The sequence below is a fragment of the Notamacropus eugenii genome, chromosome 1 (genome assembly GCF_028372415.1).
Source record: "Notamacropus eugenii isolate mMacEug1 chromosome 1, mMacEug1.pri_v2, whole genome shotgun sequence".
NCBI classification, from domain to species: Eukaryota; Metazoa; Chordata; class Mammalia; order Diprotodontia; family Macropodidae; genus Notamacropus; species Notamacropus eugenii.
In genome coordinates, this window is record NC_092872.1 from 656,838,984 (window position 1) to 656,863,345 (window position 24,362).

The 24,362-nt window shown below is 33.8% G+C and overlaps 1 protein-coding gene across 19 annotated transcripts in view; it reads left to right on the plus strand.

Moving 5' to 3' along the window:
• The window catches only part of NRXN1 (neurexin 1), a 1,424,087-nt gene that overhangs the window by 122,707 nt on the left and 1,277,018 nt on the right, over positions 1–24,362 (plus strand). For 9 of the 19 annotated variants that reach the window (XM_072635587.1, XM_072635590.1, XM_072635593.1 and 6 more), the window contains exon 3: positions 20,918–20,935. The exons of the other annotated variants lie outside the window; for them this stretch is intronic. In XM_072635587.1, coding sequence (XP_072491688.1) covers positions 20,918–20,935 — 18 coding nt within the window. The remainder of the gene's footprint in view (positions 1–20,917; positions 20,936–24,362) is intronic. 19 annotated transcript variants of the gene reach the window in all.

Sequence of the window (24,362 nt, forward strand, 5' to 3'; positions counted from 1 at the left end):
AGAAAGGCTCACCTTCATAATTTTAACTTCAGTTTCAAATACCTATTAGCCATGTGACCTTTGGCAGGTTACTGAACTCTGTTTGCCTCAGTTTCTTCATTTGTAAAATGAACTGGAAAAGGAAGTGTCAAATCACTCCAGTATCTTTACTAAGAAAACTGTAAACGAGTTCACATAAATTTTGACATGACACTACAACCACAAAATGCTCCTGGCACTAGAAATATAAAGACAAAAAAAATGTTTTTTCCTCTCCTTGAGGAACTTACATTCTGCCTGGGAGTCAGAATGTCCAGTTAAACCTAAAATATGGACTAAGTAAAAAAAAAGTATTCTCAAGAGAAAGTCAGAAAAGGGGTTTAGAAAAAGGCTTGCTATATCAGATGTTACTTGAGTGACTACAATTTGTTTAATTCCAGTTGGTGGTCCCCAGCAGAGTACCTAGTCATGTGCTATTTAACATTTTCCTCTTTGACGTGAACATACATGTAGATGGTCCATTCATCAAGTTTGCAGATGATACAAAACTGGGGATAACCATCAGGATGCAGAAGCAGCACTGGCTAAAATGATTAAGATGACTATCTTATGAGGCAGAAGAAAGAACAGTCCTAGACTTGGAGTCAAAGGACTGGGGTTTAAACCCTGACCATTTGCCTGTGACCTTAGGCAATTCACTTAATCTCTGTGGATCTAAATTTTCTTAATGAATTTAGACTAGAAGACTATTTAAAAATCTGGTCAATTTCTCTAAGTTAAAATCAACAAATATAGATTAAGCATTCAGGTGCAAGGACCTCAGTACATCTGAGGGTGAAGCATGGATGAAATGCTCCCTTGGTCCCTGCCCTTGAGAATCTTACAATCTAAAGGAAAGATCTTTCCTTTCTGGAAGACAGGATACATATTTCTTGGCCCATTTCACAAAAGAGGAAGCTGAGGCTAAGGGCTGTTAAATCACTTTCCCTGAGTCATTCCTCTTGTAAGTGACAGAGCACAAGGATGGGGAGGGGCTGGTTGTTCTTTGTTAAATGTAATGTTCTTTCCATTCTATCCAGATACTGCCATGTTGATTTTTAAATACACATGACTCTGAAAACTTCTAGATGAAACCATACAAATACACATCCAAAATAATCATTACAGCCACTACTATTCACACTGGTAATGCTTTTAGACTTTCAGAGTTCATTCTTCACATAAACCTTTGGAGCAGATAGTATGATTATCCTCATTTCTCATATGATAATACTGAGGCTAACAGAAGGGGAAAAAAGACTTGCCCAAGGTCACAAAACTATTAAATGTCAGAGGCAGGATAAAATACAATAGGATGTAAATACATTTATATAAAATACTTAAGTTCCAGTCTGTCAATGTAACAAGTACAGGATGGCTTAGCCTTATTTGGTCAGGTTTATTTAGAAAAGATATGAGATGTGGGGGAGGTTTATTAGATTGTAATTTCAATATGAATCAGCAGTGTGACATTGCAGGCAGAAAAGTGAATGTGAATCTTAGATTGCTTTATGAGATAACTTCTAGGAGTAAGAGGATTATAGTTCCTCCTTACTCTTATCTGATCAGACAAGAGGAGCATTATGCTCACTTCTGGGTGTCACAGTTTATGAAAGACATTGATGAAGTGAAAAATATCAAGAGGAGAGAAGCCAGTCTAGTGAAAGAGGCTGGATCTCTGTGTTCATCCTTTGCCTTTGTTGCTGAGGAAGACCATGCCATCCGAGAAATAATGACATGACATGCACTTGACTTTGTTTTGCGTGAGGGAGGGCTGTGCAGGTCACCAGCCTCACTTCTCCTCCGGAGCCATCTGCATCCAGTGACCAGATATTCATCAGGATGACTGGAGATGACATAGGAAGAGGCAACTGGGGTTAAGTGACTTGCCCAAGGTCACACAGTCAGGTGTCTGAGGTGAGATTTGAACTCAGGTCCTCCTGACTTCTGCACTGGTGCTCTATCCACTGTACCACCTAGCTGCCCCTGAAAGAGGCTGGATCTATGTTTTGTGAGAATTGTTTAAAAAAATAAAGAACTGAGATACTTATACTGTGAGAGGATAAACTTGGGGAAAGGAGAAGGGGGAAGAATATCCATCTTTTTAAGGATTTTGAAAGGCTGCCTCCTGGAAAATCAGATTAGATTTGTTCTGTTTGTCCTTGTAGGGCAGAACTAGAAACACTGGGTAGAAGTTTCAGGAGAAAGTAGCATGATGGCAGAAAAAAATTCCTAATTATTGTTGTTGATGTTTAGTCATTTCAATCATGTCTGACTCTTCTTGACTCCATTTGGGGTTTTCCAGGCAAAGATACTGGAATAGTTTGCCATTTCCTTCTCCAACGCATCTTACAGATGAGGAAACTGAGGCAAATAAGGTTAAGTGACTTGACCAGAGTCACACCACTAGGAAATGTCTGAGGACAGATTTGAACTCAGGTCTTCCTGACTCCAGGTCCAGTGCTCTCTCCAGTGTGCTGCCTAACTGCCCTAATGATTAGAAATGCTCAGAAGTGGAATGAAGACGTGGAAGGTTCTGTCCCTTTTGAGGCAAAGGTATATGTGAAATCAAATGGCCGCTGAGATCCCTTCTAACTCTTTAATGTTTGTGATTTTGAAGTTGAGGGGAGGTTGGACAGGTAGGAGAAGCATGAAAGAAGTTAAAAGAGGCATGTGTCCAGGAAAAATGGATTGTCATAAATGACCAAAACTTCAAGTCAAGTAGACAAAAGCCTAAGAAAAGGTCATTAGATTTAGCAGTTAAGTAATTTTTGCTGACCTTGGAAAAGAAAGTTTTATATGTGTAGTTATTTTGGGAAACAAATTGCAAGAATTTGAGAAATTAGTAGAAAACAAATCAATATTAGCACGCTATTCTAGGAATTGGGCTGAGAAATAGAGAAGTTACATATAGATATATACATATAGTTACAAATAGAAAAGGACAATCATTTTATTTTAGATATTTGCATCAAGTGAGTGTTTTAGGGAGGGGAGAAAACAGATTTGGTGGCATTGGGAAAGAAGTCACTAGATAATGAAAGATTAAATATTAAAGAAATAAAGGAAGGGATAATAAGAGTAAGAGCACAAGTGCAAAGTTTAGCCTTCACAAAGAAAAAGCCAACTTTTTTCCATCAAATTGTGTAGCAAGGAGGAGAGAACATAGACTACTAAAGAGAAATTTCAAGATGTGGAGTGGCTAGAAGAGGAAACTCTAAATGGATGCCCTCTATTTTCTGAGTGAAAATATAGAGCCAGATTTAGGCCCGGAAGAGACCTTTAAGTCATTAAGATCAATCTGAAGTATCTTAGGCTCAGAAAAATAAAGTTATTTTGTTCCAGAGTTACAAAGATAGTAACTCGTTGAAGCAAAATTTGAAGCCTTCTAGCTTCCAAAGTAAAACTGTAGGAGAAGATAGATGATGAGATAAAACGGAACCTTTATGGAATAGCTAATGTGAAGAATGTGACAGAGTCAATTCAGGAAGAATTGAAATGATTACCATACCACAATGAGGGTTCATTTGATATTAGATAACATATTTTTATGCAAAACCAAATCAGCAAGTTTGTATGTTCAATAAAGAAGGCAGATGGTGAGGGATAACACAGCATTACTGTTTGGAAAGGCAAGATTGGCATTAGGATGAGGGATTCAAGGATAACATAGTATTTGGACAAACTGGTCAGGCACTAGAACCAGGGATCTAAAGAGAAGAAGGTAAAGGTTAGAGAACAGAAGTGATTAATTGAGACAAGAAGGAGAAATAAAACGACTAGAGACTGGGGGTGGGATGGAAAGAAAGATTATACGATAGGAGACTGAAATTACAGAGAAGAACTTCAGAGCTCTCAATCACTGGGTAATACATAATGTGATCATCCTTATGTGTTTAAAGATGGATGGCATTTGAATTTAAGAAGCCATGCTGTACAATGAAGGAGAAAAACACACTGTATATCTATCTATGTATCTATCTGTATGTATGTATGTATGTATGTATGTATGTATGTATGTGTATATGTACGCATATGTATGTATACAATTACACTAAAGAGAAAGATTATGAAACAAGTAGTGAACTCCTTTGGAAGGAAGAAAATCTGGGCATGGTTGCACATGCTTGTTATCACAGCTCCCAGAGAGGCTGAGGCTGCTGGGTTTCTTGAATTCTGGTCTACAGTGAGCTAAGTTAAGTGGGTGTCCATAAAGTTAGATATTAATGTAGTGAACTCTTTGTAATGGAAGAGGGTGGAACAGGGTTCCCTAAGTAATGGAGCAAACCAAAGCTTCCAAGCCAGTGGGAGTGTAATCAGATCCATTAATAGGTGTGACATTTTCAGCATTTTCAGCAAGATAGGGAGAATCATTTTTTAAGATAATAAAAGAATGAAAGAATGACATGGGCCTCACTTAGCTCATGACTGCAACAAGAAATTGGATCTGATGTTGAAGTCCCCTGTATCATTTTGGTTCTGATAATGACCACAAGTTGATTTCTGTCATGAAACCTATCTTTTTAGTCTAACAGCATAAGGCATATCAGTTGTCACAATTGTACCATTTTGTTACAATGGACAATGGATTTTGAGTCAAAGTATTATGCTTTGAGTACTAGCTCTATCTACCATTTACTATTATAACACTGAACTAGAAGAAAACTTTTTTGAGATTTAGTTTACTCTCCTGTAAAATTTAAGGGTTGGGACTAAATAACCTCATCTAATTCTAAATCCTGTGAAACCTCAAAAGAAAGGAGATTGCTTACAGTGAGAGGCAAAAGGACAATTTGGAAGAATGTGTGAGGGATGAAAAGTTCACCTATTCTTTCTAGTTTGGTGTTATCATCATTGAGAAAGGAAGAGTCAGAGAGTGAAAGAAAAACACCTTCAATACTGCAAAGAGTGACTTCATTGCCTTCTGTGGAAACCCAGGTTTTATCAGCACAAGAAGAAGGAAAGAATATGAAATAAAAAAAAAAATGCTAGGCCAATGAGAGTTTGTTGACAATTGGGCAAGGATTCCAGAAGGCACAGGGGAAAAAGAGGACAGTGGAGCGGTATGATCAAAGCGGATAGGGAAAATATAATTATAGGGAAAATAGAAGGAGGAGAGAATTTTTGGCTCAGCATACATTGACTTTTGAAACTCTGGGATAATAAAAGTGAGAGGTGGAGGGTCTGACCAATGATAAACAAATCTACAGGAATGACATCAAATGGGTGTCAAGTTAAGCAATTCTGCCACCATTTCTATAATAATCTATTCTCAACATTGATAAAAATGGAACTACCACATTTTGCAATTATCATTCTAGTAATTCACTAAAGTAGAAATACAATTCAAGAAAATGAAGATGAGAAGAGCTAAACCTCCTCAAATATATACTACTTTTACCATCACCCCATATGATGGAAAGAGCCCAATTTTAGGATGTTTAGTAATCAATTTTAGAGGTATCCCAAATGGGAAGATTTATAACAAAGAAAAAGCATGAATTAGATAGGAATACATTCCATCCTGCATTATTTCTAGGAATAATCTACACATATAAAATATATTAATGCTAGTGTGAAACAGAAGCAAAGAGATAATTCTCTACAGAAGACCACCTCTTCACAGAAACACAATCAACTAAGAATATGAAGAAGGAAATATCAGGGTCATGTTTATTACGCGTTGATGACAGAAATAAGCTTCTGATTAGGAAAACAGAAGACAGTGTTGAAGCTTTTCCTAAAACAACACATATTCTATGCAAATTTTTTGAGGAATGGCAGTGTATAATTCTGTGGTTTCATTAGTGCAGAGAACTTCCATTAAGGAAATTCTTTATACCAATGCAGATTAACAAATATTCTGCAGCTTTGTAGCAGCGATCATCCCTACGCATCCAGGATGGCCTGCTAGCACCGGTTCTTAGATGCGCTTTTCTAAAAGAAAAAGCAACTTCTGAGGGGTCAACAACCTGCTTTAATTACATATGCCAACAGAGAAAATACAACAAGAGAAATAAAGACCATCAGACATCTGACCGTAAGCTATACATACATCACAGATCAAGACAGATCCAACTGTCTGACCATTACATACATACATAGCTACTAGAGAGGGAAGCACCACCATCTAGGTTTTCAAAGCTGGGGAGCTTCTTAATGGATCCCTAGAGTGTCATCTAAGAGTAAGTAAGCCCCAAAGCAAAACCTTACCTTAGAGTATATATGCACTTTTTAGAGCAGGAGGGCATCACAACCCTAGTAACCCAGTGCCTCATTAACAATTGACAAAATGTGTGGGCCTTCCTGCAAAACAAGCCTCCCCTAATCAAGCTTCTCTTAAATGGGCTCCACCTGAGCCTCATTAATGGGAGGGGAAGATCTTTAACTCTCATTATCATAAACTTACAGTCTTAGAGAGTTACCTGGGCCACAGAAAAATTTAAGGGACTTTCTTCCCTAGCTCATATATCCAGTAAGTATCAAAGGTAAGAAATTAACCTAGGTCTTCACTACTTTGAAGTAAATTTTCTATTATGACATACTCTTTCTGTGTATATATTAACATAATGACTCCTTAATAGATTCATCCATAGACATAAGTTTGTTTAACAGTTATCAGTATGTAGTGGAGAAAAGGGAGACATATGCATACCAAAGGTGTTCCCATGTGTCCATCATCAATTCCAAACGCAAGGGGCTTTCCCTGGAGATTGTATCATTCTCCAGATGTTCTTATTTGTAGTGAGATTCAAATCATTCCTTCAAGTGTAGGAATGCTACAGATTCCTCATTGAGATTCTCAATGACTCAAAAGCAATTGCACTGGTTTTAAAAAAAAGGATAAAAAAAGCCTATTTCTTCTTATTCTTACATGCAATTGAATGTCCCAGTTATTGAGAGAGTTCATTAGTTTAGCGATTTACCCTGAGTCAGGAAGATCTAGATTTAAATCTTACTTTAATCACTTACAACATGCATGAGCTTGGACAAGTTACTAACCTCTGGTATCCTCAGTCTCCTTGTTGGTAAAAATCTGAATGATAATCACACCTGCCCCTAGGACAGTTTTTAAGCTAAAATGAGATATTTGTAAAATATGTGGTAAACCATGACATTATATAGATGGAATTATTATTGTTATTATTATTATTATGTTTTAGGCGTATCTAATGGACAATTAGCTGTGTCGTGAATATAGAAGAAAGTTTGCTTACAATTATTGGAAATTGTGCTCCATTTTCAGTGATCAAAAGTTGATTCCTATCATGAAACCCATATATTCACCCCAGCAGCACAAGGTGCCTCAATTGCCACAAGTATGTTTAGTCATTAAAGTATTCTTCAATTCTGGTCCTTTTCTCCCATTAATGTACATTGTTGTTCATGGTTGATTGTACATCGATGTACATCGATATCATGTAACACTTGTCTCCCTAGAAGTATTAAAACTTCCAGTGACCCATCGGAGAATGGAAAGACACACCATGTGTACAATATGTACTGCCTAAGGTATGCTACCAGTAATGAGTTGTGGACAAAAATGACAAAACTATCGTGTATTACATGTATGACTTTACAAAGAGCCAGGACAGTAATGGAACAGAGGTGAGAAATAACATGTAGAAAGCCTGAGTTCAGTACTATATTCATGAAATTGTAAAGGATTCTTGAGAAATCCTCCAGTATTTCGGAAGGATCCTCTATAGAGAATTTGTGGAAAGACATGGATAAAGATTCAAAAGAATGAAAAGGGGTTAATAGGTGGATTTTGATTTATATAAGTAAAGGATATACTCCATACTTATTAGATCATATCTAGTCATGCATCAAAGATTTAAAACATATAACAAACAAGTAAATATTTTAAAATATTTACATAGAAAAAACTGCCTTATATAAAAAGTGGTTAAAATGAATCATTTTCAATGAACAATTTATAAATCTAAGAGCAAGCCCATCTTCCATAAATACTTATAGGATTGATAGTGTTATCTTTTTTCAGGGACTTGAGTATTTCTTCTTGTAGTTGGCTAAGGCTTACATGCTGATTTAGGCATTCTATTATCTCTACATATGTCTTTTCTATTTCTTTCCTTTGTTATTTCCTTATTTAGTACTTCTGTTATATGGGTGATGCTACTAGCATTCCAATGTGTGATTTTCATTTTTCAACTCATTAGTCCATCTCCTTTTTCTCCATTATTACTATTTATGAAATTCTGACTACCCCTCTTGGGGATCTTTTGAGTAGTACAAGAAAGTATCCTCTGGGCTTCTGATGTTTCACAAATCTAGTTAATATTCCAGGTTGCTATCTTAAGGCATCTGTATCTCTCCTTTTTCATGGAATCTCAATTCTTTTAGAAAAAAACTGTTACTGTATGATCATTTGGGAGTTGAATTTGCTGCCATTGTACATAAAGCATCACAGTCTAAGAGGCAGTACCGTTCCAAAAGGAGACAAGCAGATTTTTATACCCTCTTATTGAACTTCTGAGATATATTTTGTCAAGTCATTTTTCTAAAATTCTTATATGCATTAAATGTTGTTAAGTGATAATAAAAATGTAGAAAAGAAACAAAAATACATGTCAGAAAAATAGTGGATTGATCTCTTATTTTAATTATATAAAATTAATGAGTTTTCAGAATTTTGTAAACATCTGTAATGCTAGAGGGAGGAAACTCGGGACAATTTAGGACAAGAATTCTTATTTGTGTCATATAGGTCCATTTGGCAATCTGATAAAACCTGTGGACCCCTTCTCAGAAAAAAAAAAAAAGTTTTAAAATGCATTAAACGAAGTAGGGTAACAAAGAAAACCAATACTATTGTGGAGAAAGTTTTTTCTCATCCAAGTTCATGGGCCCCCTAAAATCTCTCCACAGACTTGGAGAACTTGGAGTATATGGACACCTATTCTACAGTCCCTGACATAAATTTTATATTATTTACAGATGTTTTAATATGAAGAGACACAATTCAAGTAAATATGTAAATATCTAGATGAGCCTTTAATATACTAGAGATACAAAAGACAAAAGCAAAAACAAGGATAGCCACCCTCTAAGATTTACATTTTTAGAGGAAATTGTGCTGTAGTAGAAAGAAAGCTGGTCTCAAAGTCACAAAACCTGAGCTCAAGTATACTGAGCTCATGTATATGCCCTGGCATACTGGCTGTGTGACCCTGGGTGAGTTATATCACCTCTCAGTATTTTAGATAATATTCTAAGAATTGAGTTACACAGGAGCTACCTATTTTCATAGTTAGAAAGAGTGTTGTCATCTGGGAGGGGCATAAATCTGTGAAATCATAGATTAAAAAAAGGTGAGGGAATTTACATTTTTGGGGGGAAATTGAACATGTGCATAGATATATAAATGCAACTTAATCTGAGAACAGAGCACTTTAAAAGAGAATACTGGGAAAGAATTTGTAGAGGAGAGGATTTAAGCCACGAAAAAAAGATTGAGGTAATAAGCAGCAGATTGAGGAGGCTTTAAATGGAAGGCAGAAGATTGCATTTGATCTTAGAGTTAAAAGAGAGCAATGGAAAACTTTTAAGCAGGGGAGTGACATGATAAGACCCATAGCTAAGAAATATTAACTTGACCGCTATACGTGAATAATAGTTTGGAGAGGGGAAAGAATTGGCAGGGCTACCAATTGGAGGGTATGATCGTACTCCAGAAGAGAGGTGATGATATGCTGAACTAGGGGAGTGGTCATGAAATCAAAGAGAAGGAAACAGGGGAAATATGATATGGATGTAAAATTGGCAAGGTTTGGCAACTATTTCTCTATGGAAATAAACATAAAAGTCAAGTATAGCTCTAAGAGTTTTTGTTTTTAAAGAAAACTATTGGATAACTGGAAAGATGGTGATGGCCCTAAAAGAAGTAGCAAAATTTAAAGGGAAAAAAGGTGAAGTATAGAAGATAGTGAATTTGGTTTTGGACATGTTTGTTTGAGTTAAATAGAGGGAATCTAAGTGACAATGTCCAGCAGTCTGTTAGTGATATGGGACTGAATTTGGAGGTGTTATCTATCTCTCTAGCTCCAGCTCTATATCTACCTACATATGTACATATTTATATATATGTGTGTATATATATATATGTATATGTGTGTATATATGTGTGTATACAAATACACACACACACACACACAAAGAGAGATAATAATTGAATGTATGAGAACTTTTAAGTTTGTCTAAGTACGTAAAGAGGAAGTAACTCCCCCTACCCTTCCACTGAACTTTGGGAGGCTTCTATATTTGATAGTTGAGAGATGATGATCTAACATATTATGCAGAGAAAGACACATCACAAGATATTGGAGGAGAAACATTAAAAAGCTGTATCATGGAAACCAAAGGAGGGAGGATAATAAGGAAAAAAGATAGCCAGCAATGTTAAAAGTTACAGAATGAAGTCATTTTGCAAATAGATCATATAACAGGAAAATGCTGCTTGATTTAGCAGGTCATTTTTAACCTGGAAGAGAGCAAATGATCAGGTTAGAAGCCAGATGGTAAAGGATTGAGAATAGAGTAGGAGGTGAGAAAAGGGAAGCAATGAGTATGGATTTTTTCTGAGAGTTCCACTGTGAAATGGAGAAGAGGTATAGGATGGTAGCTTCAGGGGATGTGGAAATCAAATAAACCATCTTAAATTAGCTCCTTCACTTAATTTCCATTCTATTTTCCTAATGATGACTCCTAGTTTTCTTTCAGACAACTACTTTTCTAAACAACTAGCAATCAGTGAAAATTGACCACTGTTGGTTCATAAAAATCAAAAGGCAGAAATTATCTCAAGTTAATGAGAAGTTTTATATATATATATATATATATGTATGTATGTATGTATGTATGTATGTATGTACGTATGTATGTATTCTGAATACAAAGGTAACCCACCAGAGAGACTACAACATTCCCCTGTATACATAGCTTTTATACCCTTGATCAAACAACTCTGTCTCCTTCTATTTGCCAAACTTTGTTCCCCAGTTAATGTAATTTAGATGCAAGTCCTTTTTCTTATCTTGAAGACATTCTGGTTTTGAGAACATCCAGAAAACTCATGTAAAACAGTACCACAGTCTAGCAGCAACCCTGTTGCCTCTTTTTTCCTGCATTGTAACTTTGTGAGTTGATGTAAATTATTTTCTTTCAATGTAGTATTCTGTTATAATTTTACACAAAAATTTAGCACTTCAGAATTTTACTATATTTCATGTCAAACTGATTTTTCATCTATCATAATTTGTTCTAGCCCTCTGTATTTGCTCTCACAACACTCAAAATTCTGCCTATATTCCAAATTCCCTCAATACCAGAGACATCCTTTATTCCCAGAATATTTCTTGTGTGGAATGTGTCCAAAGGATCGTCATTTCTGGATACCTTATTCCTAGACCTTTTTAAGTTAGATTCATGAAACAGTCACATTTTTGTGACTTATATTGTTATTTTATTATTATAGAATCAGAAATTCAATTTACTGGAACCTTAGAAGCCATCTCATCTGCTTCCCCAAAGAGAAAATTAGAAATTAAGTGACTTTCTCAAGATCACAGATTTTAGTAATGGTGGAGCTAGCAGTAGAAGCCAGATCTCCTAGTTAATAGATGCATGGCTAACACGATGGTGTGGGTTTCAATGACTCCAAAGTTGGATGAACAATGCACTATTTTTTGTGTCCCAGAAGAGCAGAAACCCTTCCATCACTCAACAGACTGCTCTGTCTTATGAGGTATGTAGAATTTTAGATTTAGAAATCAAATTTCAACATCATTTAGTCCAAACTTTTCATTTTTAAGATGAGAAAATCGTCTTAGGAAATAAAATTACTTAGCTGAGGTGCCACATATACTAAGTGAAAAATCTGGGATATTCACTCAAGCCCTTTTTCTCTAACACAGTTCTCTTTCCATTGCTTCTTAAAGACTTGTTGGATCACCCTAGTCATCTTAGGGCAAAAGAAATATTTTGGAAAAATAGTTGAATTTAGCATTTGATCTTACTTCATTAGCATCCCACATGACATTTTCTCTCTCTATTCAAATATTCCCCAAAGTCGTTTTTGGCCATTCCAACAAGAGAGAGAATTGATTATTACTAATATGGTATAAAAGTTTACTTTTAAAAATGGAACACTAAAATTAGTAGTAGAGTACGTAGTTCAGTTAATGTCACCAGTGTATATGGAAAATCTAGGAACTGAAGTGTGTGTGTGTGTGTGTGTGTGTGTGTGTGTGAGTGTGTGTGAATTCTACGAAGCTCATATGATGGAGGACTGCATTAAGTGATGGTGATATCTCTCCTCAATTGATAATCAAAAATAATATTTTTATACAGTTTTGCAACCATTAAAGCATATTATAATGCTAATTATATGTATATGTAAGGTGTGCATGTATATATGTGTGTTAAAACTCAATAGATCTTCACTAAAAAGTTCTAAAGTATGTAGTCATTATTATTACCCATGATTCATAGATAAGGAAATTGAAGTTGAAAGTAGTGAAGCATCACACCTAAAAACTGAAAAGCCAAGACACAAATCTTCTGACTCTCAGACCGTGGTTATTTCCAGTACGTTGTGCTCTCACTAGCAATTACATGTTATGCCTCATAACCACCATACTAAAATCTTCAAAGATCTAGTAAGAGCTAATTTACTAATATCTTGAAACAAATTTGCCCCTTCCCTTCATTGACTCCATGTAGTGCAATTTTTCTTTTGTGTTTTTTATTTGCTTGTTTGGGTCTTTTAAGTGTTACGGGTTTTGATCACATAGTAAAGTTTTCCTACAGATTTTTGATTACTTGTTCTGTAAATTTTACTAGATCACAATTCACTTGGTAATTCCCATTGAATGCAATAAACAAATAAAAGATAAAGATAAAAGCAACATTTTTTTACCATATTTGAATTTTAGAACTAAAACATTTGTGTAGGCAAATAAAAATTATCTGATTAATTTTGCACTACCAACTATTTACTTTCCTAATAAAAGGTTTATTGGGATTCAACTTTTGAAAGTAAAGCACACATTCTGATGATAATTTGAAATGAAATACTTCAGACTTCTTGCATGCAGCTTTGTGCAGATATGTTTTGTGGAACTTCTGTGTTAGATGTTACTTCATTAGTATGTTGAAAAAGGTATCAAGGAATTTATTTTGTGCTAATAAAATTATACAACTGACTTTGTGTGGGATTTACAGATGAGGAAATGGAGGTTTTGAGTTTTAGGGACTCTAAGAACCATAGTTCCACAATTAGTAAGTGTCAGAGGTAGGATCTGTGGATTCAGTGATGGGGTAATCATAGTGCCTGCAACTGTGATTTTACTGAAATGGGAATATGCTGCTGAGGAAATTCCCTATACCAGTGTAAAATAGCATCTTAGTTACCATTTATAATTTTAGAGCATTGAGTTTAAGTGACTTCTCCAGGGTCACCAAGACAATAAATGGATAGGCATCAACTGCATCCAATTTTTTTTGCTGATTCTCAGGGTATTTTTTATCTGTTGTATACATTGACTATTGAATGTTTTATATGGAAATTTTCATATGAAATATCAGAATTTAAAATACCACTATTTCTGATGATTTCTCTCAGGACAAATAGTCTCAACATGTCTCAAGAGTCTGTGGAACACATGTGGGAAATTGTAAAATAGCTATATTCTAATACTCATTATTGCCTTCTCACTTTGTGAATATTCCATTTTTTTCTCTTTACTTGTCTTGAATGTGTTTCCTGAGAGATTGTTAGAAACCTTAGCAACGAGCCTCAGTTTAGAACATAATTCTGATTCCAATTCATCCCCCAAACAACCTCCTTTTATCATGAAACAATAATAAAAACTTTAGACTAAAATATGTTATTTATGATGTAAAAACAAAGCAAAATGCCTTTGAATTATATTTTAGGAAAGTCACATTTAAGAAAATGTTAGTATTGCTTTCCATTTCTAGTAATAAAAACAGTTATAAATAACACAGTAGTATTTCCATTTCACTTTTAGGTATGCTAATTTTAGGAGGGGGAGAAAAACTAGGACATTTGATAGATAAACACAGTGGTCTGAAGAGTTTACATTTTTGGTATGATGAAATTTTGACCACAGGAAATTATATTTGGAATTTTAAAATTTCAGAAAAAAATTGTTTTCTTATTAGCCTTAGAGTTATGTCAATATTGAACAAAAAACTGAGCAACTTATAATTTATCATACATATTTAGTCCATTAATCTCAGCTTTTCTTGACTCTCAAAAAGATTCAACATGACTCAAGAATGTTTCAATGTTTTTCTTAGAGCATTATAGTTAAACTACCCTTAAATTATAAAGAATGTAACGATTTAAATTCATCAGAAAATCTTTTAGAGACAAACAGAAAACCAAATTGCCAAAAACATGTTCAAGCATTACTATAATTTTAAGACATTTTGATATATTGCAAAGAATACTCTCAAATTCAAAGTAAGACTATGAAAAATCTCCCTTTATGAAACTAAATCAAATTTGTGATGGGTATTCTAATGCATGCTTAATTTGCAGATCAGTGCCAAATTGCCTTCACTTGCTATGTAATTTATATGATTTTGATTTTAATTGGATAAGGACTGGCTATATACCACTTTGATCTGTTTTAATTTTTTTGCATTCAAATCACAAAAGTGTTGATAGTTTTCCTACCTACCCCCACCCACCTCCAAGGAACAGAGATTTGCTGGATAAAGTTCATTAAAAAATCTAGAGGTAGCATGCTAAAATTGCTCCCTAATGAATAGTTTTAAAGAAAAAAGTTTATAGTAAATCTCTTGGGTTTTTTTTTTTTTAACATGCCTTTATATGATAACAGATATTTCCCCCTTTTGGCTATCAGTGACTTTCAAACATTTTTTTTTTCTCCCTTTAGGGAAGAGCCCATAATCCACAGTGAGTTGTTTTCTTAAGATCATCTGTGAAATGGTGCCTTTATACATTGAGAGATCAAATCCTAAGAACCAAATAATTCTGAATGCCTGGTCAGGACCATGGACATCACTCAATACCAAGAGATATTAATGATTCATCTGTTCCTTAACAACTTTCCAGTTCCAATTTTGCAGCAATGGAATGAACTCATTCCATTTGGTGGGCCCAGAAAAAATGATATGATGTAGGTGAAAATATCGGTGATAATTTTCCTTTTGGAACATGTTTTTTTAAAATATTACCCTCTTCTTGGAGGAAAACATTTAAACTTCTTTTCATATTAGAAAATCTCATTTTGCAGAAATTATAATCCCAGTGCAGTTAACGCTAACATCATCATAAGATAATAGATTTAGCGCTAGAAAGAAAATTTCAGATCTTCTCATTTTTACAGAAGAAGAAAATGAAGCCCAGAGACATAACGTGATTTGCCCAGAGTTACACATATTGTTCGACAAAGCCAGGATTCAAATCCAGGACCTTTGTCTATGCTATGTAGGGTATTTTTGTTACCATACTTGGTGGTTTTCTATAGTTTTTAAAAATTATTTTCTTCAAAGACCTCTGAATGTATGTGTGTGGATGTTCCCACTACCTATATAAAATCCAACCCTGCTGTACCATAAGAGACAATTTCATAAATGTCTCTAAAAATATATATTTCCTAGTGGTGAGTCTCTTATGTAATCCATAGTTATGGGTTGTTTTCTAAAAAAGATAAATGTAGTCTTCCATGGACTATGTTTGAAATAATTTCAGTTCTGCAGTACCTTCTGGAGAGTCATACATTCATGGATATTATGTTTCCTTGTGTGACCTTCAAGAGCCCCTAATCTGTTACTTCTATGATATAATGAGATTTCATCATAGAATTTTAGTGGAGGCTAATTTTTTGACCATTGGAGTATATAGACATCTATAGTATTTTGCTTCTTTTTAAAGGCTCATTTAATTAAACTGGGCCAGTTGTAAGGAATTAAATTTTATTTAAATTGATGGGTAAAAATCAAATGTTAGCAGTCAATTATTTATCCATCTATTAAAGCTGTTGGCAGTTTTAGTACAGGAAGTGTGCTAAATTCTAAGGTTAAAAAATCCAAAATAGTTTACATTCAAGAAGCTTTCATTCTTATAAGGGAGATAACATATGCAAAAATGAACATGTACATAATAAATACAGTGTAGAAGGGAGCTTTTTTACCTAATAAAGTTATTCCCTAGTGTTGATGCTTATAGAAAATGTGTTTACTTTTTTAGTCCAGTGGTGGGTATAGTGTGTAATATTTGACTAGTTATACTGTTGAGTCTTCTGAGTAATAATTATTTGAAGTAGGAAATTTAACTTGTACTAGATCAAGGGAATAGGTTAAGCAGCAAGGAAATCTGCCTTGCCATCAGGCTGCCATTTGAAAAATTGCAGTTAGATGGAATTAAGTATTTTGGAGATGAATGACAGAGAAGTCAGCTAGATTTAGATTAAGACAGAAATATGGACACATATATATATATGTACAGGTACATATACAAATACATACATATATAATATTTTATATACACACATTTGCACAACTAAATAGTATATTCATCTGTAGGTAGCTAGATGGCACAGTGGATAGAGTACCAGATTTGGAGTAAGGAAAACCTGAGTTCAAAAATGCCCTCAGGCATTTAATATGACCCCAGGCAAATCACTTAATCTCGGCAAACTTCAAACACACAAGATACTCCACCCTGGACGCATCAATTAACCTCTATATGTGTCAGTTTTTTCATTTGTAAAATGAGGTTAATGTTAATGACTACATCACAAGTTTGATGGGAGGGTGAAATGAGATAATAAATGCAAAGCATTCTATAACTATCAAAATGCTATAAAATTCTCGTAATTATGATATTAATATATATGTATGTATGTACATGCACATATATGCTCAATTCAAAAACTTAGTTATCTACTATGAAAAGGCAATATATTAGGCTGAAGGGATTCAAAGACAATAAAGGAAAGCAAAGAAATCCCAATTCCCCCAAAGCATACAATCTACTGGGGAATATAGTATGTACAAATATTTAAAAACAAAACAATTTGAGGAGAAAAGAATGCCAATAACTAGGGGGATAAGCAAAGGTTTCCCTAAGAAGGTATTAGCAAAGTTAATCCTTGAAGGAAGCTAGAGTTTATCAAAGCTGGAGATTAAGGATAGAATGCATCCCAGAAATAGATGATAGACTATGCAAAGATATGGACATGGCAGATGATAATCATACTTCTCCTAGATAATCTTTAGGAGCAATGTTTTTATTCTTTCTCCCACTAAACAATATGTAATAAAATGCCTGTGCCCTAAATCAGAGTGGCCTCAAGGCCACATATGACCCTCTAGGTGCTCAAATTCAGTGCTTTGACTGAATCCAAACTTCACAAAACAAATCCCTTTAACAAAAGGGCCCTGAATTATGTCTCAGTTTTCATAATGGAATTCATGATCCACTGCTACATGCCACTTTCCTGTTCTTTCCAGCCTTATTATCATCCTCATCATAGATTTAGGTTTAGAAAGGATGTTAAAAATAATCTAGTTCAATACCTACATTTTAGCAATTAGAAAATTTTAAATCAGTTTGCCTTGAATGTCCTATTCTCAAGCTCATGTCATGGAGATTATATCCTTGTCAAAGGCTAAGTCAGCAGAGTATAAGCTCCAGCAGGTCCTGCAATGCCTGTGGCTTAAAATATGGTCCTGATGACAGAATATATTTGCTAGTCAGGAATGTCTAACTATGTATGGTCATGCCTATCCTTATAGGCTACCAAAAAGGGGATTAATTTTTCAGTCATGGCAATGCAGGGCATAAAGATATATACAAACAAGCACTTAAATCTGTTTATCTCTCAGCCAGCATGCAGTTGTAGTAATAGTAGCCGTAGTAGAGAGGCAGAAAAAGTAAAACAAAAACAAGAATCTCCCAACTTTTAGATGCTTTGTATTTTACGTTCATTTGTACTGGAGAGAAATAAAAAGTTAAATAAACTGAATCCATGTTGCTCGTTTTAAGATTTAGTTACATCAGATGGAGTCATTAATTCTAATTTTTCCATATTTTAATTTGTTTAGTGGTCTGATTTACTTTCTTTTTTGTGACCACATTTATTTTACTACTCTTTTCCTTTTACACTAAAAGCATGTAATTAAGATTGAGCACAAAGTACAGTGACATTAAAACTAAAATTACTTTCACTAAATTCTTTTAAGGTGGAGGTCAAAGAAACATGCACTGAGATGCTGATTTATACTCATCAAAAGCATATTATTTAACAGTTTTGCACCTCCATTCAATAGCAATAAAGCATTAACATTGCTGAAACAAAATGACATTTGGGACCCACCGTGACCTTCTTCCCATAGGGAAAGGTATTCAAACTATTTAAAGGGGGAGAGAGAAAAAAAAGTAGCTTTTTCATGGCTCTTCATTTTTCTTTGGCACAAAGAAACTGAAATCATACTAAGAATTTTTATAGGTTTAAGGGTCTTAATTGCAAAAATGTTTCCCAACAGAACTTCTTGGTGCTTCTAGCCTGTGCCCCCTCTTAAACATTTTGAATTTCCTTAGCAGAAGTCACATTGAGCCAAAATGTTTTGTCATTTTAAGACTATGTATCTACTGTTACTCAACAAAATTCACTCATGACTATGACCACCAATTTTCTTATTCACCAAAAGCAAATGTACCAACAGATATGAAATTCAGTCTGATACTGTCTTCTCATTCCTTTTCTGCTCTATATATTCACAACTTTTTTCTTTGTTTAGTCACTTTGAATGGAGATCCTTAGTTCTTATTTTACTGTAACTCATTTAAAGCAATTGTTTGGTTAGTGATCTAAGAAAATGGTATGACTTGGACATAAAATATGCAATCAAAAATTAAATACATTACACCCTGCTAGAATCTATCTCTTCCCTGTATTAAGCAATAAACAAAAATGTCAGAGCTTTAACTACAAATACCCAAACTACACACTGAAAATAAAAAAAAAAATTTACTTGATGCTTTGTAGACCAAAATGAAAACCACCTAGCTGTTATTTTAGTTCAACATTTTATAACTATTATTGTTTTTGACATTATTGCTAATACTTATCAACTCCTACTATCCAATATTGGTCAACATATTAGGATATTGTTGAACTTTATTTTTCCAACTTATATTATTTAATTTTTCCATATAACTAATTGTTTGTACCTTTACTAGTAACTTACAATATCAGTTTGGTGATGATATGACAATAGAATGAGTGCTGGATTTGAAAACCTGGATCTGCGTCTAAATCCTGACTCTGCTGCCACTTACTATCTGTGTGCCCTTGGGCAAGTCACTTAATTTCCCTTGACACCAGTTTCTTCATTTATAAAGTGTGAGAGTTGACTTAGTTGACCTTTAAGGTTTTTTGAGCCTTAAATATATTTTACCTAAGAAAAGTTTGTAATATCTGCTCTCAACAGTTCTAAAGTCAGTTGTTGAGGTTTTTTTTAAACATAATTATCTGAAACTAAGAGTTTCAAATTAGGAAATTTGAATAAATAATCTAAAACTTTGAGAGTGTAAATGTTGGTATGGATAAAACCTCCTATTTTCTAATTATGAATGGATATTTTTAAAATCTAAGCTAATGAGACCCTGATTTTTTTTTATCCCTTATCACCAATGGAATTTTTTTATAATCATAACATTTTTAGATCTTGAAGGAAATTTATATATCATCTAATCCAATCCCCTAATTTTACAAAAAAGTGGATCAAAATATTTTTCTTCTTTCTGTTTCTACCCAGGCCTTTTCTCTCCATAATGCTTGAATTTGCCAACACATATCTGCTATAGACTAACACAAGTCTTCATTGTCATTTAATATGGAAAATATGTAAAATTATGAAAAATATCTCTTAACTTTATGGAGACTTGATGACCTTATCTTGATTAGTTATTACAGTAATAACTTTTCATGAAGAATGCATAGACGTTGAATGCTAAACACTTATTAAATTGGGTCAGTTGGACAGCTCCTTAATGCCTATGACATAAAATAAAATGTAATTATACTTATTGGGAGTTAGAAGTCAACAACTTCAATGTGATTCAATTCAACAACTTTCTGTTGATAACCTACTATATTCAAAGCATCTTATAAGGCATTACAGAGGATACAAAAATGAGTCTGTTTCTACCTTCAAAGACTTTGCAATTTTGATATAATTTCTAGAAAACCATAAAAAATATAAAAACAATGTCTACAAATATGTTACCTACTTTACTTTTATTGTTTTGATCTAAAAAAATCCCTTTTAAGTTGTTAGAAATGCTAATTATCCATGCTGGTAAAGTAACATTATACACATTTTTATAATGATAAATATGAATAAGATTTGATAGTTAATTATTGTAAAATAGGTAATTTACATATTCAATCCATAAACAGAATTCAGTCCCATACAGGGGTAAATGAATTGTCTAATTTTCAACCCAAAGTAAAACTTTTAACTATATAAAGTTATTTTATCAAATGAAGCCATAGTCACAACAAAAGAGAATAATCAAATTTGCTTCATGCAGAGCAGTAGCATAGAGGACTCTTTAAATACCTTTGCTGTGGAAATGGCAGTATTCCTCTGATTTTCTTTTCCACCCCCTGTGAATTCTTTTGGTTAATGGGAACATGGCTTCCCCCACCCCATGATTGTGTTCTCCCTTCTGAATGGTAGCAATGGAGCACCTGCATGTTGTGTCTGATGCCTTGCATGATGAAGTCATGCAATGGCAAGTTCCAGTCTGCATGCTGCTTAATGAATGTTTTTTTTTTCCTTTCTCTCCTTCCTTGTTATGTGCTTTCAGAAGACAACTATGTGGAAGGTGGGTAATTTCTACCTTATTTTCTAAGCTCTCTTTATTTATTTTGATTTCATTTTAGTATTAAAATGGTACACCTATAATTAAAAACGGTAAGTTGAATGTCTTTTAGAAAACGACTAAGTACCACTTTTCATACAGAACACTTCTTCCCTCTCACTTTAGATGCTTTACATTCTGGCCTTACCAATCCCTAATATTTTGTGCTCAGTAGAATTGAGTATCATGCATAAATATGGAACACTGACTGTCAAATTCTGTATGGAAAAATTGGTACAAAGTATTCCGGTAGTTTTTAGGGGAAAGTAATTCTAGCATCAACACACATAATGCATGATCCATTTTTTTATTTTAATCTGGTAAAGATACATTCTTTTATTTCTGTTTGGAATATTAAGCATTATATCATTTGGGGTCCATTTATTAGAATTAAATCACTTGGTTTATAAAGCAACAGCATAAGATGGAGAATGATAAGGGGCCCATGTTTAGGTTTCAAAACAACCAGTGGGCCAATGGACTTTAAAACGTATTGCACAGAGACCTGAACGTTGGTAAGTAAAATTGTAAGATTTTGTATTATATTATATAAAACTCTAAAGTATTAAGTGATGCAAACTTGTTGCCATGAGAGTCTGTGAGCTTTCCATAGTAAATAAAATTTTTAGGGATTTAGGTGTCCATATGATGTTCTTTGGTTGGAATATTTGGTTGCAAATGTCAAAGCCTCCCCACTGCTCTCCATACCACCTTAACTTTGAACTTACTAAAAATCTAGCCAAAAGAAAGTGATCCAAATGCCCTCCACAAAGTCTCTAAGTATCCTATTATGCATAATAAAACTGGAAAGAAAATTGTCGGTGACATAAAACTGTAGACTGAAGGACCTTAATTGCACATTGGAATGAATATATTGTTAGTTTTAGCATTAACATGCAGCAAAGTGTATGGGTCCAAGAAGTAAGACCTCACATTTCTTTATATTGAAAAATTATTCAAAGTATAATCAAATAGTAGAAATTTACATATATTTTCTTTTCCGTGTAGCATGATAGACTTTAAAAATGGACAAAATCTCCCATCATAATTATTTTGTTGTCACATATTTCGAGGTTTAAATATGAACTATTAAAAATAATTAAGTGATAATACTTATTACAGGGTGGTAATAGGATGATTCCACATCATATTTGTAACTATTATAGATGGTATCATAATAACTGAGGTGCTGAAGAGTGCTAATATTTCTATGAGACTTACTATGATACTATGTATCGTATAATATTTAGCAATTAAAAATTAACTCCTTTCCTGGAGTTGTCTCTAGCTATGACTTCCATTTTTTTACAACTATTGTTGGATGCGTTTATTGAATGGGACCCTACATGTCTGATATGTCTTGAATATAATCAATTTCACACTCAGGGTGTGAACTGAACGCAAAAGTATCCACATCAAACTATCAACAAGCATTTATTAAAAGCTTATTTTGTACCAGGCACTGAACTAAGTGAAGGGGAAAACTTTTCTGTGCAGTTCTTCTCTTATTCCTTAACAGTTTTGTACAGTATGCTCCAAAATTAGTCAAACTGAACTTTGGAATGGAATTTCCTTGAATTTAGTTACAAACATTCATTAAAAAAATTTCAATGATTTTTTCAATGTTTGCTTACTCCACGTTTATGTTAAATATAATTATTCCAAGTACCATTTCCACTTGCCTATCTGTTTAAGATTTTCTTAATCTTTATCTCTCTGAATAATATATCCCTCTGTGACTATTACATTAAGTGAGTAATCATAATGGTTCATATTTTAGGAAGTCAGGGCTGGAGATAATATATATTTGACCCACTCAACAAAGTATGTGTAAACATCATAGATTAGTCCCATTATCCAAAAATTAAAATGACATTAATAAACATGGCAATATTAAAAAATAAAATGTAAGTTAATAACATAGTTTATCAGATCAGTCATTATTTTAAAAGTATGATTCCTGACTGTCACTATAACTCTTGGGTATAAATGAGCTGAACACATCAACAGGTCATAATCTCTTTAATCTCCTCCTTTTCTTCTCTATTATAAAATACAACAGAGTTGTTCTGTTCCAGGAAACATTTAGTTGTTTTATTATATCATTTGCATATGATTATATATATATGTATGATTATATTATACTTTTTTGATTATAATGCAATACAATTTTGTGAAAATACCACTGTTACTTTCATTCTCAGTACAAATTAGTGGTACAATTCCTGAAAATCAAAACTACTGATAATGGAAGCGTCTTTAAAAAATCTGTTAGAAATATAGCAGATGAGTCCATCAAATAGTTGTCTAGACTTAAGTGAAATATAGGCAAAGAAATATTTTTTAAATTCACAAAAATTCTAAAAATATAAACTGATTCACGTGTAATCTTCTTTAGTGAATTTGAGAATTCTATCTTCACATTAAAATCAGGATATATTATTGGGTGGGATATTTTTGTGATTTGGGACAATTAAAAGTAAGGAGAAAAAATGTTTCCACATTTGGGGTTCTCCATTGCCTAGAAGGAACCATTCAATTTGGAGTTCCACAGAAAGAGGTACAGTGATCTTAAGGTTAACTTAAATTTCAGAAATGAGTGGTTAGAAAATATTCGGATGTAAGGATAGGACTCACAGGCATTGTCCAAAATATGTTTGAACTTTCTTTGTTGAAATTATGTCTTCTCATCTTTCAGAACTGCATGTTATTTGCTTTATAGATATTTAAATTTCAAAATGAAATAAAATTCTAAATAGCTTCCCACTCAGCTTTCTGATAAATTTATTTAGGCCTGCTAAAAATTGAACTACTGTTTCTCCAAAGCATGTTCTCATAAGAAAATTGAGTTTGCATTGCATGTCTAGTACCTTTTCAATATTAGAATAAATGTACTTTTATCAGATAAGTGAGGAAACCTCCCTTGCATTATCATTTCAATGTGACTAAAATTTGTTCATTTAATTATGAAATTGCCCATTTTTGATGAGGGGAAAAAGATCAGACCCAGCCCATATTTCAGGTTACATTCCTTTGGGTTTTATTGTTTTTAATGAAAATTTAATCAGAGAAAAATGGTTTGCCCTAATGGGGCAGTGTTCAATCAAAAGAGACTAAACCAAGTGCACAAAGGAGAAAAGGAATGTTAAGGGATTGGTTGGACTGAAAATCATTCTCTTAAGGCATTTCCTTGTTCCAACTAATACATAGAAACAATCCATGATGGTGCATCTGCCAGTGTTTTGAGTTGTGGTTCTCTAACTCTTGGCCCCAAAGCATTCCAAATTATAATTGAATGAATGCTTTTCGATTTGCCTTTGTGATACAGACATATCTCATAGGAAACAAGATGTCTGTCACTGAACATTTTGTCACTGTGACAACCCCATCT